Genomic DNA, 19,287 nt, shown 5'->3' on the forward strand with positions numbered 1-19,287 from the left:
TATCGCCGATGCAGTTAATACATAGAAGCTCATAAACTCGCTGTTACTTATAAAGAGTATCATTTGAGTCAGGATCTACTATAATATAGGTTCGGTGTGTCCCTGTAAAACACTGGCTGCCTTGAAAACCGTTTAAATGAATCAGATTTGTTTAATGGGACGAGATAGAGAAATGTTAATTCGATCTTAAAAAAGAGGTAAATCTCCAGGGCATGATAAAGTAAGTGAAGATATTTCAAATGTTCTACACATTTGAAATATCCAGGTAAGCATATAGCACGAGCTCCAAAAGCCTGCTTGCAATTATGGCCAATAGGGTTGATAGTTCTACGATAGTACGGCATTGGATGACGTTTCCAAGAGTACCTACTTAGAGATGTTAAGTATATGTGTTTCTTGGTTTTCGATTAATTTTGTATAACTATAGTTTTCATGGCTTTTATTTTTAATTCAATTAGCTTCATTAAGCTTGAATCTTCGGCAACTTTAGGGTTCAGGCTACTACCGCAGAACCTACCCAGGTTTTGGAGAGTAGCATTGCCTCGTAACTTCTCGTGGCCCTTACAGACTAAAGGATTTTGGAACTAAAGGATTTTTGTGAGTTCTAATGTGAAATCGCCTTTATCCAGCAACTTTCTCTGTTGAAGAAATGAAATAAGCAAAAATCTTTTATATTTTACGTGTATCATAAAGATCTTTTGAGGTTAATGATCGAGTTAGACTGTCGAAACTTTCGAGAGTATGCATTCATTCACGTGAAACTTTGGACGAAATTTCTTAGAAAAAAAATACGCAAAAAATTAAGTTACTACGCCCGGTTTTGTCTTTAAAGATCCGGTTTTGTCTATCCAGGACTAGCCTAATAATAAAGGTTGTCAAATCGGAAAAAAATATGAAGTACCTATTCTAAAAAAAAATGCGTTTACCAAAAACACTTATGAAACCTACTTTATCGCGGGAAATTTGTATAGAAGCCAGATTTTTTCGACCAGATTTGCTTATTATTTGCTTTCCTAGAAAATTGACTAGTTCTAATCACTGAATCTGTTTATTATTTAATTCATTATGTAACAACAAAACATACATATCAAAAGAGTGACGTCACACATGTTACCAGTAGAACAGGGCCCAACCTGTCTGGCGTCCATTCACCGGTCACCATAACATATGACGTCATCGGCAAAAAAAAAACAAACGTCGAGACTTGAGAAACGGTTTGAATTCCAAATTGGATGCTCTCTTTTTAAATGTTTGTATGAGTCACACTTAAATGGCGTTGGTTGGTTTTTGCTTTAAATGTTTGCATTTTTTATTTTAAGGCTTTTGTTAATTAAACATCCTACCTATCTATTTAAATATTAGACGTTTGTTTTGGACTGTTGAGCTAACATGTAAAATAAGAGAAGATTATTTCCCAATGATAAGAGAAAATTGTTATGTTTAACTCCTAGTTATACTAATAGTATAGACTTAGTACATTTTTTTCTTTGTATTCATAGTCAGACTGAGATACCCACATTTGATTCGCAAATAAAAAATAATTTCATTTTAAAAATTAAGAGTTATGTGGCTGGTGCAACAGTCTTGGCGTGGCCTGATGATTAAAAAAAAAACACGACTAAAATCCTATATAAAACAAACATGAATTAAAATTATTGAATAGATTATACGACTTAAATATACCTATACGACTTAATTTTTAAATATGCCTTTACATAAAAGGTTACACCAAGATTCTTTACTTGCCTTTTGTCAATAAAGCTATTTAAGCAATTTATAATTAAAGTTTTAAAAATTCCCCGATACAAGTATATTAATTCCCTAGATGTTATCAGAGCTATATACCTACGTGGAACTAAAAATGAAGTGGAAGTTCCATAGCAACATTCCCTCCACTTTTAAGGAAGTACCCTTAATGTATAGAGTGGCACTTCACACACTATTTACGTCAATACCTGTAAAGTCCCGCGGAGCCACTTGCAAAATGTTATTAGATAACTATCAATCGATATTCGCGATAAACTTATATCACTGGATTACTTCTCTGTTATATAATAGGGGAAGGTAAAGAACCTTCATTATCTCACCGAATAAGTATCATCATCATCCATCATCATCATCGGCTTTCAGTATCCCAGGCTGGGCAAAGGCCTCTATGTTAATAATAGAGGGTATCTATATATCTATTCCTTCACATCTATCCTATTACTGCTACCTTTTTTAGCCCGGTCGCAAAAAGAGGCATTTTGACGTATGCCCTATCTGTCTGTGGCGTCATAGCTCCCGAAAGGATTAAGCCATTTTGATTTGGTTTGTTTTTTAATAACGGTGAACTATGTGCGAGTATTCGGATAAGCCGTTTTAAACTGGCGGTGGGTTTTATCTTATTAAATCGCCTGCCCATCTTTTCCTCGCCCTTCCAATTACGCATTAACACATGGATATTCTTTACACCACAGAATCACAACCGAAGGTAGGTGTAATCCCTCAATGACTTTCTACCTTATCATCTTGTTATGTGATCCCGTGTTCAATAGCTGATGATAACCTGGTGTCGAAGTACAGAACTACCCGTACGTTGTACCCGAAATGTTAATTTCAAGCATTTAAGCATGACTCACATTATAGACTAAATTAGCTAGTCCAGAAATAATTACTTAAATTACCCACAATATGAGATCAACCTAAATATGTTTCATGAAAAAACCCAACTGTAAATTGTATCAATTGCTCGTACAAATTCTATGAAGCACTTGAAAATCAGCCGTCCTCATTCTGACAGTAAGTCTAATTTTAGATAGGAATCAAATATGATCAACATTGAATCAATTTATTTGTATTAACTTCACTTAACGATAAAATGTTATCATATAGGAATAACCTATCTGCTGTCAAAAAATAAAATGTTTGCCACACTTATTTGCACGGCGAATTGCTAGCCGGGGCTAAGCCCAGCTGTGGGTTATACGATGATATTATATTTTAGCAGTAAAGAGCAAAAAAGCGAATGATATGCCCGTCACAATCTCATTTAGGTCACTACGGAAGTTTCAGGTAATCGAGATGAGATGCTCTTTTCACGATTTCACAGATTTTCATAATTCTAAAATGTAATACTTTTAAATAAAATCGTAATACTCGAATTTATATAGAATACCGAGAAAAAATCTTAAGAAAAACACTATTTAAATTATGCTCAAGGAAAACTCTAAAACACTTTTCCATGAAAGAAATGTCAGTATCGGGAAAAAAGTACATTAAATTCTGCGATAATCAGTTCATAAAAAACTTACTGTTGGCACTGTTGCCAAGTGTGTAAATTTAAAGGGAAAACAAAATTCGATCGGAGAAATGTTTGTTTTTTAATTTGTTGTGTGCTCGTGCGACGCTGTGAGTCATAGTGAGAAGTTCTCACGGGGCGAGCACCGCCGGCGGCGGCGCGGGCGCAGGCGAGTCGTTCAAACGGTCTTCCGATCCACGGGCCCTTGATTAAGATAAAACAGATGCGACAGTCGATAGTTCTATGGTTTTTACCTACCTACTACTTACTACTTTTACTACTTTTACTACCTACTACTTTATGAAATTTATGGAAAATACTTTTTATTGTTGTTAAACAAAATTTCATATAATTAGCTAGCCCGCGCGTTGCCCGCGACTTCGTCCACGTGGTTAGAATTTTTCCCGTTTTTTTCCTCATTTTCCACTGTATCCTCGCTCCTATTAGTCGCAGCGTGATGTTATATAGCCTATAGCCTTCCTTGATCAATATTCTATTCAACACAAAAATAATTTTTCAATTCGAACCAGTAGTTCCTGAGGTTAGCGCGTTCAAACAAACAAACTCTCCAGCTTTATATATTAGTATAGATAATTCTAGGTGATGAGAGTAATAAGTACATCATGAGGCTCTACATTTCTTCAAGCATGACCTTCCTTCATTTCCTTTAAGGAAAGTTGACATTCTTTTAGAAGATTATAGTTATTTTCATAGTATTTTAAACTTTATTTCATGTCCCTTTACGCCAAATTTCGAGTTATACTGTTATACTACTATTCCTTTAATATCGAGTTTTTTCACCTCAATTCCATTACCATATAATATGCGACAAGCCCACAGTAAAATAAACATAGTGACGCATAGTAACACATTGTTGTCATAATCATCAAAAATTGTATAATTTTAATCGTCGCGTGCGCATGATTCATTATGATGAATGAACGGCGTGTTAGTAATCGAGGTAGGTGGTATGATATGTGATATAATACGTAATTATGACTAAGTTATGTCACCTATTTAAAAATTGTTTTCTATACGTCAATGTTTTTATTACAGCTGTTTGTATTGGGGGGACTCTTTTTCCCATTTATATTTGTTCAAGCCCTTTGACCAATTTGCACCATCACATATCGACAATCTTAACAGTACATGTCATTTTCTTTAGGCCTTTTAGAGCGTTAATGTTATTTTTACAAAGTCATTTGTACGAAAATAATATTCCCATGTAATTGAGCGTTAAAAAGAGTTTTTCAGGAAAACGTTTGCCATACAAAATGATCATCAACTGATGTTTCTCAATAGCATTCAAATTTCCATGCAGAGTCCCTTTAAACAAGTACTTCCTTATTTAAACACGGTGCATACTGATAAACATCTTTTTATCTCATAGAAGATGTCATGTCCAGATGCATTAATCATCGCAATTAATTGTTTTGACGTAAGTAAGTTACGTTGTACAATTAGCAAATAATTTGCAACTGCCTTCAAAAAGGGGAAGGTTCTCCATACGTTTATATTTTTACATGTTTGTTGCATTAGAACTTCGGATTGGATGAAAAAGATTGGTGATTTTTTTCTTATTAAAAGTGAAATAGCTGTCATTCAGTCCCATAAAATTTCGTCAAGTTCGGCTCAGACAATTGATTTCTTGTCAGTTTTATGTTTCCTCGTTATCAAGATGTTAAGTTTATGAGGTAAGCTAGATAACGGATGAATGTCGCAAAGTAGCCGAATCGTTATTACGAGAATAAAAAGATAGGTTATCGAAAAACTGACATATTCCTAAAATAAATAACGTAATATCTTTTCACGAAAGTTGAATCTTAGAAATATTATCAAATATTGCACTGAGAATATTATCTCAGCCTTCCTTGCCGTGAACTTTAATCATGAGTGTTTAAAAAGGGGAAAGAATCAAATGAATGATGTTGAAAATAGAATACTATTTTGCAATACCGAAGACACTCAGGGAAAATGAGTTAATTTATTGCCAGTTTCACAAGTGATATATTAAGTTCCTAAGTATAGTAAGTACCCAATGGAGTTCTTAACAATTCACTTGAGAGTGACGGAGACGACTTGACTCATTACGATATAGCGGTAAGTTCTGCCCAAAACATAATATACTTATGCAGAGATTATAATGAGAACACGAGATGAGAGGCTAGAGTCATTTGGGCAAAGCGTATTATATAAACTATAAACCTTATTATATCAAAATTTATTTGTTTGCTGTTATATAAATTTGGTCATACATTTTCATAGCTGTCGCGTCTGCGCTATTTCATCTACCTATTCGTGTGCCCGCTGACGGCATGCTTCGACCCCAACTGGTTACATTTCTATGAATGACTCACCGACATCGTTGACTTACATCAATTCGGTAAGAGTTTGCGCTATGAATCACCTGCGCACGAGTCCTATACCCATCCCTGTCTGTCACGAACAGAAGAGAAGGATAGACATATAAACATGTCTAAGGAAAATGTGTGTAATATGAATCAATGATTGATCGTTGCGTCTCTATTGTGTATGATTATTACGTTTTGTTTTGTTTTGTTACTGAGAATGTTATCTTTTTTTAAGAATATCAATGAGGAATCTATATTAGGTGTTTCGGAAGGAAAATGAAACAAATGACGTTTGTGACTGCACTATATGGCTTCCCGAATGACAATTATTAATAAACGACACATACTAACATATAAAACTGAAGAATGTGTTTGTTTTTTTGAACGCGCTAATCTCAGGAACTACTGGTTCAAATTGAAAAAATATTTTTGTGTTGAATAGACCATTCATCGAGGAAGGATTTATTCTATATACCATACCGCTCGCGCTGCGACTAATAGGAGCGAAGATACAATGGTAAATCATAACTTATATCTTCTAACCACGCGGACGAAGTCGCGGGGAACAACTAGTATTAAATAATAGTATTTGCTTTACTGCATTTGTTAAGAAACCAATTAACACTACTGGACCAATTAACGAGTAGTTCTTATATTTACGTTCAATTGTTTATTTTGTTTACAATTCATATGATCGTCTAACTGTCAAATGGCGAGCAAAGAATCTTTATACCAATTGTCGTTTATTTGTGTGAGTGACCCTGAGGCATTATTATCCTTCATTTTGAATATGACTCAAATGCTACTGTATGTCATTGTTGATATGTTTGTAGAGGACATACTAGTATTAAGATGACAAGATTGGGGCGGACTGAACTGGTCATAAGATATCTTCAATTGCGAAACCGCATGAGGAAAAGTGCTTTTTAAATCTATATACTTACTACTATATAAAGCTGAAGAGTTTGTTTGTTTGAACGCGCTAATCTCAGGAACTACTGGTCAAAATTGAAAAATTATTTTTGTGTTGAATAGCCCATTCATCGAGGAAGGCTTTAGGCTATAAACCATCACGCTGCGACTAATAGGAGCGAAGATACAATGGAAAATGTGAAAAAAAACAGGGCAGGTATAAATCATAACTTATATCGTCTACCCACGGGGACGAAGTCGCGGACAACAGCTAGTATTGTAATAAATCGCATAGCCGGACTGAACGAGCGTGGACTGGTTTCCTACTTTACAGGAAGAGGACTTGGTCCAGAAGTTTTTAGGCTGGTATTATTATTTTCACATTGTTTGTAGTTCCAAGGGGTTAAAAGGAGTGTAAAAAGCCTCCAACGGGATGCCTTTTTAATAAAACACACACATTGAAGTTAAAAGTTCTGTCGCAGAGGTTCTATTAACATACAAAGCAAGCGCAAAGACACAAAGACTTTGAACAAGAATTTGAGGATCACACACACCAATGCTTGTCCTACCCGGGGATCGAACCCGCAACACATCGTGCACAGAGGGTTTTGCGTGACGACTGACACCACCCGGCTATACCTACCTCACAGCTTTTATCTAGCAATGGGATATTTATATTTGGTAAGTATTATTATTTTTTGCAGTTGTTATTCGTAGTTAAAACAGGGAAAAATAATTTATAGGTAATTCAGACGCCACTACCATCAGACCAGAATAGAATAGTCTATGAAGATGATATTACAAACATTATAGAGCACACTTTTCTGTATGATTTCAAACTACACAGAAGTCTGTCTCGCTTCCTGTTACCGGTCATTTGACTGCATTTAAATACAACATGGTTTCCGTGAGAAACATCTTTCAAACTTATGTCACGTTTTACACGTAAATGTGGTGATAACAAATAATTTATTCACAGAAATATTGCAGTTACATAAAATTTTTAAGAATATTAGGATATGTTTTACTAAAAGACCCGTCAATACTTCAGATGGCTTTATTTTTCTGGTAAATTAAGCCCTAAGTCATGCACTTATATCGTGGCTATCTATTGGTAAAAAAAAATACAAAATCGGTTTAGTCTTTTGTGAGGCAATCCCCTACAAAGCCACAAATCTCTTTAGAATATTTATAAAGATACTTGCTACTAGTTTTTACATATTATAACATTTATAACAAATACTTACTCTATATTTTGCTTATTACGATGACTAAAAGGTAAGATAGCTAAAATTATCATTAAATAATACAGGTGTTTAAGAAACAATGTTATTCGATAAAGTTGTTACGGAAACCTACTCACCTAGTTTACTTTTAAATCCATAGAAAGGTTTAATATGTAGTATATCTGTTAGCCTAGTTTGATATGGAGGTCGTATCGTTAGATCTTGGAAGACTTTTAAATCAAATCAATTTTACAACAGGAAGAATTAAATGTTTAAGTCACTCCGTTTTTTAAGACTTCTTAAAAAATAATTATGTCCGATTTTAAAATGTCTCAGAAAAGATGTGCATTTAGCATACTTAGAATTAAATGTTAGTCTAATTCCTGTCCTGAGTATTCACGTTTACAAGGAAGATCTATTTTCAGAGATCTACTAAGATTTCTAGGATTATATGGTTTCACGAATGATCTAAAAATCACAGGAACGAAATTTTGTCAGAGGCCGGTCACTCGCCCCAAAATTAACCAAACGAGTTACTTAACTGTGCGTAATTCTTCTACAAATAGTACTGTAGCAATCATTTGAGTAAAATGGACACCCATCTTCAATTTGACCGCGGTAAGCGTAGCTTAACCTTGCAAAACACGATACGTACTATTTATGTCAATGCCACGGTCGTTGTCCTCGCTAAGTTCACAATAAACGTGTATTTTACCTCATATCCGAACAAGGACACTACTACTACGCGAATAGTAAAACGTATTTGTGGTACAAGGAAATTATTATAATTAATGTTTAGATTATAATAAACAGTATGACACAATAGTAACTGTATGAATTGCAACGTTTTTAAAATCAATATCAAAAGTTTTATTTTAAATCGGCCGTTTTCCAGGCACTTTTAAAACTTCCAAAGTGTAATTCTTATGGAGAAGATCCGGCATGAAACTCCATATGTTACTTTTAAGTCATTCAAAAAATGTTTTCCTATTTAATATGATTCCCAATAGCATACAGTTCTTTTCTTACCGCACATAATTTCATTCAAAAACAGACAGTTAAAGGTATATTTTTGTGCCTATAGTGCTAAAAAAACAAGGTTTAAAACCTCAGTCGGTTAAGTCCCTCTAAAACGAAGGTAATCAAAAAACAATTTAGTATAAAAACATGAAGTAGAAACTGTTTGTGTTTGCCAGCGTGACGCGTTAAACGATTAGCAAAGTTTTGATCGTTGAGTATTATGCAATACAAAATGCTTAATTTAGGTTTTTGTGAAGTAATATTGATGATGACATTGCAATAAATAATGTGTTTATTGCAAGTAGACTTAGATCTTAGGTGGCAAATATTTTTTTTCGATGATTTCAGCGGTTTACATAAACGTTAGGTTTTGAAATAAAATACTTTGTAGGGTTCAGTGTGCAAAGAGTGATAACGGAACCCTCTGGGTCTTTGCTGTCTGTCCGTCCTTCTGGTACCAGGATGTATCTCATGTACTTTGATAACTACATTAAAATTTGCACAAACGTAATTTTTCTGTTGGTCCTGTAACAACAAATAATGAATATAAATAATGTCATTTTCATGAGTGTTCAAGAAATGCTGCTTATTTGTTTTCTAGTCTATATGTACGGAACTCGCAATATTGCACGTCCAACTTGCTCCTGACCAGAGATCGCCGATCGTCATTTAACATCTAAACCTGCTTTGTCAACACCCAGGTAATGCCCCTTGAAAATTACTGATATAATAAAAAGTAGGTAATCAAAACAACGAAGATATTATAAACATGCACACCTGCAATTAATTAAAACCAGTCAATTGCGAGTCCGACTTTCGACAGCGGATTCCGTACATATAATAGCTATAGAAAAAAAATATATTATGTATTAAATTAATCCTATATGCGACGCTTGCTTCACTTTTTTTTGTGTTATAGCGGAAACAGAAATACTCCTTCAAAATTGTCTAGCTGTGACCGGTCCTTGAGATGCGGCCCGGTGACAGACAGTCAAACAATGGACAGCGTGGGATATCGTTCATATTAACGAAATTTGAAACAGAACCCCGAAAATTCATTTTCACATTTGAACATAGATAAAAAAATCTAACGTTTTTAGACAGGTACTTATATGCCCACTGTTGGGCCGTCAAAAAACTGGTTTTGTTTTTAATTGAGATACAGATCGTATAAATATCTTATATATCATCTATTAGAACTAGAGTTGATCCAACTGCCAATTGTAACAACGGTATTTACATGCAATGCTGTTACTAGCTTCGTAAAGGTCATTGACTTGACGTTTTATACGCAAAAAACATGAAAACAAACCTCTGGAGCATGTTAAGTTATTTAATTAGAATAAGTGAGCAATATTAATGTTATAATAAATTTCATTTTTACTACGTATTGTCAGTTATAAATGTCATAAAAAGGGAAAAAATCTGGTTCAGATTTGGGTACAAACAGAGCCGAACAATAATAAAAAAGTATTTTTTTGTTTTCGTTGTGTTGAGGTCATTCTCTTAGTTTAGATATAATTATTACATATAACATGTATACATTTATAAAACACGTAATGCAAGTACTGCATGATTACCATCAGCTGACAAAAGTGACAAAACAAGGAAAGTAGTTCAAAATATTTTCCTGTCGCACTTATCAAATCCATTGTACTATTGTCTCCGTCATTTCAATTAACAAACCACTTAAAAGGTATTTCACCTATCTTGATTTTTGGGGAAGAACTATACACAACGGTAAGGTGAGCGGACATCGAGCGATTCACGTTTTACACTGAATGAATGACGTGTAGGGGACTCCCTATCGGTCGGCTATAGGTGACTATAGCATGCGCGCGCGCTTATAAAACGAGCGCGACATGAGATCCACGCATTCGCACAGCGCCCACAGCGAGCAACAGTCGCGAGTAAAAATTCAAATATCGAATTCTAATCTCCGATATAGAATTCCAAATTCGTAAATCAAATATTTTAAGATCCTGCATCGGTTTTTTTCTTCTAATTCTAAATTAGAACATTCAAATTTAAAAATGAAGAAGTATTCGATCGTTGGAAACAAAAAGAAGGTGACGATGGAGGATAACCCTACACAGCTGAAGATCGTTGGAAACAACTGCATCGTGAGGGTCACAGTAAACCGTGGGGACATTGAAGTGATCGGGAACGACTGTCGGGTCGAAGTGACCGATAACTATGGAGTCATCAACTTAGTTGGTGGAAACGGTGTTGTGTTCGTCAGCAAGCGATGGAAAGGCGATAGAGTCTCCGTCTTGGGGTCTAACTGCCATCTCGTGGTAGCGGGCAAGGAGAAGAGCGTTGGAGGATACGAAGCCCAGCTTTCTCCCTTCAGCAAGGACTTGGACAATGTAATTGAATCAATCTTCACTTTTGTGATGCGGTGATGAAGGAGGAGTTTGTGTGTTGGACTTAAGTGCTGTGAATAGCTTCTTAAATCGTGTCAGTGCGCCGATTCCAGTCAGATCCTCGACTTTGGAACGAAATTCGTCAGACGACGTCAAATTAAATGCCAAATGCTGGCCACTTAACATTTTGTGAAAAAATAAATGTCTTTATTTGAAACGTATTTTTTTCATTCCAAATTTGAACTGGTTCGATGTTATTCCCCTGAGCTTAGACTAATCACAATGGATTTGTTATCTCTTTCTGTTTATTGGATGGGAAAGAGATGCAAGATATAGTCGTTAGTTGAACACAGACGGTACGTTGTGACTTTTAATTGACTCAGTTGAATTTATTATGTAGACGCTCCTTATTTGGACAGATATAGCTACTTTTGATCTATTTTAGTTTCGTTCTGAGAAAATGGACGACAAAAATGTAAAACAAATTTGTTCTCAAATTTCTGAAAACCTATGACTGTTTTAAGACAAGTATTCATCATTTACTTGAAAATAGAGCTAAAAATATTTATTAAGAAACATATTATGTCATAATGATCACAAGTGTCTTTCATCTTTTGAATTCAATTAAACAACTATGAAGAATCTATGAATAATACCTGGGCCCCGATTCTGCTATTTACAAGGGCCGATGAATGAATGGCAATGGGATTAAATTTGAAATTATTCCTATTCTATTAAGCATTTTAACAATACAATAATGGGAAGTTAATTGTATTGACCTTAAGTGTACCGACCCGTACTGAATTTCCAATAACTGTGCAGAAAAATTCTTGAGAGAATACGAAAATTGACATGTAAAGACAAATTTCATTCATTCATCGGCTATTGTAAATAGCAGAATCGGGGTCCAGTGCTAAGCAAGCAAGTAAAATATCCCTCCCTAATAAAACACTAAAAACTGGCCTCAACTATCACACAATACATGCCAATCACAAACAAAACCTCAAGATAAGAAATACAAAAACATACTCTAAGTGCGATATCAAGAATAAAAACATATATCCACTTTAACGAGATCAATGGCCGTGTTGTTGGGAAACCAAAACTATACAGAAGAAATCCATACTTCTATACTAATATATAAAGCTGAATAGTTTGTTTGTTTGAACGCGCTAATCGCAGGAACTAAAGGTCCAAATAGAAAAATTCTTTTTGTGGTGAATAGACCATTCATCGAGGAAGGCTTTAGGCTATTAACCATCACGCTGCGACTAATAGGAGCGAAGATACAATAGAAAATGTGAAGAAAACAGGGCAGGTATAAATCATAACTTATATCTTCTACCCACGGGGACTAAGTCGCGGGCAACAGCTAGTAATAAATAAATTCAAAAGATAATAATAAAGAGAACAAACTTCTGTAATTTTGCCCTATGGTAAAAATAAAATACATTAGAACAATAATATTAAAACAATGTTATATGCGTCCGTTATATCAATAAGCCTAATTAGTTTTATCTCTATAATTTAGAATTTTGTAGCAATGTTTTGCCTCCAATATCTGTTTATCATTTATATTTTAGGTAAAAGTTCTCAATAAGGCCTCTGCACGTTGGATGTGTTTACCTTCTTCCGCCTTTAAAAAGGGGACCGGATCTCTTCTCATGAAGTTTATGTGCGGGAGAAGATCTACAAATAATATTATTCCACAACTTTCATACAACGCCATCTAGGCTTAAACCAAGCAAAGCTTTTAGTGCTAGACTAGTAAGGACTAGACAACTGATAAACATACATAAATGTTTCTAAGTAAATTGAGCAAAACATTTTTAAAGTATTAACAAAAAAACAACAAAAATCTTGTTATCAAATTCTTTGTTATCATTTGTCGTTCTCGTTTCAGTATCAGAAGACTTTTAAAACATGTCTTGAATATACATCCGTCTTGGTTAAGATAGTGGAGTTGCGTCATTTAGCAGTCATTTTTAACCCCGACAGGACTCGAATCTGAGTCGACTGGCGAAATCCATGACTGATATAGCAATTGAATAAGTTTTCTGATACCTTTTCGAATTTATTATGCTTACCTAAAGGTAGAATTTGAAATCCTGTTATTTTCATAATAAAAAAATGTTTTTAACCGATTTCAAGAAGTAAGAGGTTTTCAATTCATCGGTTAGTCATTCATTTGTTACTGCAGAACTTCGGACTATCTGAACCGATTTTGCTATTTGTTTATTCAACGTAAAATAGCTATTATTTGATCCTATAATATGAATTTCATCAATTTTGGATCAGTAGTTTTATGTTTTTTTGCATGTTTTTGATGTTGGAAAAGTACTCATAAATAACACTGCTACAGGTGCGGAAGAGCGACAGCGCGATAAATGGCGTAGAACGACGTCCGTCTTCCACACATACGATAACATTACTTTAAGATGTGGCGATAAGACACTTATTTTGTAATAAGTCAGTCTAGACTATAGTGGAAAGTAGAAACTTTCACACGGTGGTCAATTACATTTTTTTAATGACTCCTGCATTAAGTTATTTCATCCTTGTGTCGCGGGTGTTTTACAAACATACAATTCACGTGCTCAAAGACACTAAGAACAGGCAAACTGATCACACAAAGCTTGTCCTACGCGGGGATCGAACCCGCGACTCGTTGCGCACAGTGGGTTTGGCGTGATAATCTCGACCATTCAGCTATCCGTGCAGTCAAAACTGTACATTACATTGAATAATGGGCGTGATATTTGATAACAGCTGTTAATTAATGAAACGTCTGATAAGAGATAAGAGTCGTATAATCAAGATAATACTTATCGCTCGTCGTAATCTCATCGGAAATTGGGGGTTTTTTGGTATCAACAGCCTTGACAATGACCATGCAATATTGCTAAAATATCTATGACGGAAATAGTTGAGTACATAATTATTTCAGTCATTGTGATTATAAAAGATTAAAGAAAAGCCTCCATTAAACAAAAAATGCCTTCGGAAAGACTAAGGTTGTTTTAAACTCTTCGCGTTATAAAAAGATAGTTTTAAAACAAAGCCTCAGATTCTACTGTTTCACCATAAAATTCAGATTGCACGGATAGCCAGGTGATAAAGGCCCGAACTCGAAAACTACAGTAAGCGACGTGTCACGGGTTTGATGCCCACGTAAGATGTAGCCGGTTATTAAATCAATATTTATAACAAAATCCATTTTTTACCAGTACTCCACTTACAACCATTTCCAGTTAAAAAAAATTATGTCCTTCCTCAGATTCAAGACTATTTGTGCACCAAATTCCATTACAATCGGTTCAGTTCGTGAAAGCGAGACAGACAGATTGAAGTTACTGAAGACACATCCCTCTAAGTTGTCTAGCATGCAATTACTACACAATAACAGTAATCGAGATCCCTTGAAAAATCAATTGTAATTTAATACATACGTGAATAAAACGGAGGAGCTCGTGGCTAAGCTATAACCGCATAAGTGATACGATCACAGGTTAAGCTATGCTTGACGCGGTTGGTCTGTAGATGGGTGACCATCTTTGTCATAACGAGTTCCTCCGTGTTTCGGAAGGCACGTTAAATTGTGGGTCCCGGCTGTTATTCCTACATCTTTGACAGTCGTTACAGGTAGTCAGAAGCTTGAAAAAGTCTGACAGCCAGTCTAACCAAGGGGTATCGTGTTGCCCAGGTAACCGGGTTAAGGAGGTCAGATAGGCAGTCGCTCCTTGTAAAACACTGGTACTTAGCTGAAACTGGTTGGACTGGTAGCCGACCTAAACATAGTTGGGAAAAGGCTAGGCCAATGATGACTACTACTTGGGAAACAAAAATAAAACAAGCAAATGCGGGTACAAAAATATTACTAATCACACGACTAGATTAATAAATTATTATTTATTACAAAACGTTTACAGATCTCTAAATATTGGCGTCTATGTTAACAAAGAAAACAATATTCGAGAGGTTTAACAAATGTCTTAAAAACTTGATGTCTTGAAATACAATGATACTTTCATAATTTTATGCTTTTATTTTACTTTGGATATAATGATAAATAATAATAAAATCTACGTGTGACATACTTACAAAATATAATATTATGTTGCTTAACATAAGCCCATAATACAGTGAGGCAATTAATTATTGCATGCTTAATTCTACTAGTGGTATCCTACAAAATATGTTATAATAAAATTGATTTTTTGTAAATGTTACTTTTATGGTACTACATCACATATATTTTGAACTGTGTTTATTTAAAATTAAAATAGAATATTTCTAAAAGATAAATTCTAGAGCCATAAACTGTATTAAAAGTTATAAATTGAAAATATATCAATATTATCGGCAATAAATCATAATAGTTTTAAAAGAGAACAACCACAAGTTTATTCTTTAATAATAATAATAATTATAAACACATACGATTATAAATAAGATTCAATTGCGCTAGAAAATTAAATAATCTTAAACAAAGTGAGGATTAAATTCCGTTATGATTTAATATAGAAAAGGATAAAAATACCGAGATTCATTATTTGACATTATTTCAACATAGTTGGGGAAAGGCTAGGCCAATGATGACGTGAATAAAACTATAATAATACTAGACAACAAATAAATAAAAGATCCTCTTTCAAGAAATACCACCAATCATCTAATAAACCCATTAGATAAAGATAACTCGGTTAAAATTCTAATCACTTAAAAAAAACGAAAAAAAATGTCACAGTACATCAATCATATAAAAAATAGGGTTGTCTGTATGACGTGACTAGACACAATTTAACCACCGTAGTTAACACATTTACTGTAATTACTGTAAAGTTAGTACTGTGACAATGTTTACGGTGACCATCGGTTTAACTGAAAACTGGACTGGTCTTGAAATGTATTTCATCTATATTATAAATTTTGTGAGGTTTTGAAGTTGTAATCTCAAAAACTACTTAACGATTTTAAAAAGTAATTTTACCATTAGAAAGCCACTTCATTTTTGTGTGTTTTAGTTTATTTTCAGTTAAAGAACAATCCTATTATTAATATTCGTTAAATAAACAAACTTTTTGAAAATATAAATTGTTTTTTAAATGACAAACTTTTTTAAACAGCAACTTTTTGAAGATTTATTCAAGATGGGTTGTGTTGAATAAATCTTCAAAACATGGCCAGATGTTTTTAAACATCTTTAATTGATAATAGCCACGCGACAACGGGATTCCCCACGAATTTCAATTGGATTCGAACGAATTGATAAAGATACAGATTGATGATGATAGATTTGTTTGGGCATTTGTTTAAATTTTGTTTTTATTCGGATCTATTGTACTTTGTACCTTAAACATTTCGAGGAAGGCAATTGCGGTGCTTGAGAGACCAACTTCAGGATTCAGGTCAGAAAATATTAATTGATTGACTAAATGTGTATGTTTCATTGAAACCCGTATTTCGGAAGGCACGTTAAATTGTGGGTCCCGGCTGTTATTCATACATCTTTGAAAGTCATTACATGTAATCAGAAGCTATAAAACTGACAACCAGTCTAACTAAGGGGTATCGTATTGCCCAGGTAACTGGGTTGAAGAGGTCAGATTGGCAGTCGCTCCTTGTAAAAGACTTAGCTGGATCCGGTTAGACTGGAAGCCGACCCCAAAATAGTTGGGAAAAGGCTAGGATGATGACTTAAGTAAACTAGAAAACAACGCAAGGAGCTTGCGCATTCAAATCAACAGGATTGAACCTTTGACTACCTAATTAGGAATACAGCCATAAAGATATACATATGTATAAACAACATACTACCGCTAATCTTTATGTACGTTTTCAACTTGCGACTGTATATTAGATGCTATAATAAACATAGACCAAGGGACTTTCCCGCTAAATATACACACGAGTGAGCATTTTTATTCACATAATTAAAATAAAATAACAAACACATCCTTTAGGTGTTCAATTAATATTCATCTCATATGTGGTGAGGTCGCATATGTATTTGTGTATTTTTTTTTTATTTTGCCATGAAGATTAGGTAGCAGTAGTTGATTTGAGGCATTATAAAAGGAAAGTTTAAAAATAAAAACATTACTGAATGACACAAATATTACTGAATACTTTATACGTAACATTCGGTCAAGGTTCTCTGTAGAAATGGCTCAAAGGAAAACGAATTCGGAAATAAAAATGATAAACCATCAAATTTTTGAGTGTAGAAGTCGGCAACTGAAAATTTTAAATCGTCTAGAGTCTGTCATGAGATACATTCTAGTGACATACGGACGGACCGTCGGTTAGTTGTTTATACCATTGGAGTACGAAACCCTAAAAACCGCTTAAAGCTAGATTTCTTCCATGACTTTCGTAAGGTTATATAATGGTTCAAATTTAACTGAAGGCTATCGGGGATTTACTCGAAGTGAAAGGTGCGATGTGAAAGCCTGATGTCAAGATTTTTTGCCTGCTTTTTATATGACTTAGGACTGGATGAACAGATTTTGTTGATTCATTATTATTTAACGTGAAATAACTGTCATTTGCTCCTATAAAATTTAGCTCAGCAGTTTTGTGTTGTGTTTGTAATGTTTTTGGTATTTAAACAATATTATCATTTCTAGAAAAGAAGAAGAAATGTAGGAAGGAAACCCTTATAGAAACCAGAAAAAAAACCCTCAATCCTTAGTTGCCAATAATGGGATTACGACGATTGTAAGTGATATCAGTAAGGATCAACATTCAAGTGAGTCAGCAACCAGTGTCAGTCAATGCCCATGTCCCATATAGGTGACCATCTCTATATGGGAAGTGGTCTTTGCCTTGTAGAGACATTTACCGTAGTATTTTTAATTAATTGCCATCGATGACTGTCCTCTTAGCAGAGGGATATTCAACGATCATAACAGTTGACAGAAAATGCAGATGCATGGAGATGACAGATCAAAGTCACGTCACATATCGAAATGAAATGTCAGTTTCATGCTTTCATACATTGTATTTGAGTGGTTTCTGTTGACTTTGAAGATGTTACTGAGCCAGAGGAGCTATACTTTATATGGACTTTTACTTTAATTCCGCTTTTTGTTAAGGGATGATATATTAAACATCAGCTTTGCGGATACAAAAAATCACAAAATAGTTAATCATATAATACCAGCCTATTCACATTCCACTGCTGGGCACTGATCTCCTCCCGTATAGGGATGGTTTGGGAATCGATCACGCTAGAAGACTGCGAAATAGGAATTGCAGATTAAAATATTACAATTTTTTCATTCACCGTTGTCAGGTTTCTTAGGATAATTGAGAAAGTATTCATAACTTTGGAAAATTCGCATTGTATTGGGAACCTAGCCCTATAAATCCCTGCATAAAACCGCAAGGTCACCACGACAGACAGTTAAAGTTATCTTCAAGAAATATCACGAGAAAGAAAGGGATCCTTAGTGCGATGCGTCCGGGTTTTGCATCCTCATAAGTCCGGTTTGTTCAAACTTTAGAAACAATAGGGACAAGGTCGAGGTTACTTCTGACGCGCGGTAAACTCCCAGTGACCTTAAAGGTGAATCAATCTGTTTCTCATACAGTTAATCCCATTACATACATGTATTGGAAAATGTTGAAGGTAAGGCTTGGTAAGGAAGTATTACAACCTCTTTTTAATTTTGAGGTAAGATGTGCTGTTTCATTTTTCGGAAATTATAAACATAAATGACAGAAGTACAAATAGCTCTTGAGTCATAATTACACAATTTAAAGGAGTCTTCATTTATTGTAAAAAGATATAGGTACTTTATATGTGGAATTTCATGTTGCGAAATGAGTGTCTGGACTGCTTTAAATCCGGATGTCCGTTGACCAATCAAGATGGAAGTAGATGATTGTTGTACGTCTTGTGCATATTCTAAATATGGAGTCTGCATGGGCACATGTTTTTTGCCCATATAAGAGGTTTCTGGAAGGTTTGTTAAAATCGACCTGATGTTTTTTAATTATCAGCTGTTGCCAGCGATAATGATCCCTCGCAAACATAAAATCGGAATAAAAATAATCCTATATGTTTATCCAGATTATAAACTATCTGTGTACCAAATTTCGTCTATATCGGTTAAGTGGTTTTTGAG

At 34.5% G+C, this 19,287-nt stretch overlaps 1 protein-coding gene across 1 annotated transcript; it reads left to right on the top strand.

Annotated features, from left to right (window-relative positions):
• Nucleotides 1–10,658: 10,658 nt before the first annotated feature.
• Nucleotides 10,659–11,372, top strand: LOC113501208. The gene has a single exon (XM_026882277.1). The coding sequence runs from the start codon at nucleotides 10,823–10,825 to the stop codon at nucleotides 11,192–11,194; it is 372 nt and encodes a 123-aa protein (XP_026738078.1). The 5' UTR covers nucleotides 10,659–10,822; the 3' UTR covers nucleotides 11,195–11,372.
• The last annotated feature ends 7,915 nt before the right edge of the window (nucleotides 11,373–19,287 follow it).

This window comes from Trichoplusia ni, chromosome 15, assembly GCF_003590095.1.
Source record: "Trichoplusia ni isolate ovarian cell line Hi5 chromosome 15, tn1, whole genome shotgun sequence".
Classification (NCBI taxonomy): Eukaryota; Metazoa; Arthropoda; class Insecta; order Lepidoptera; family Noctuidae; genus Trichoplusia; species Trichoplusia ni.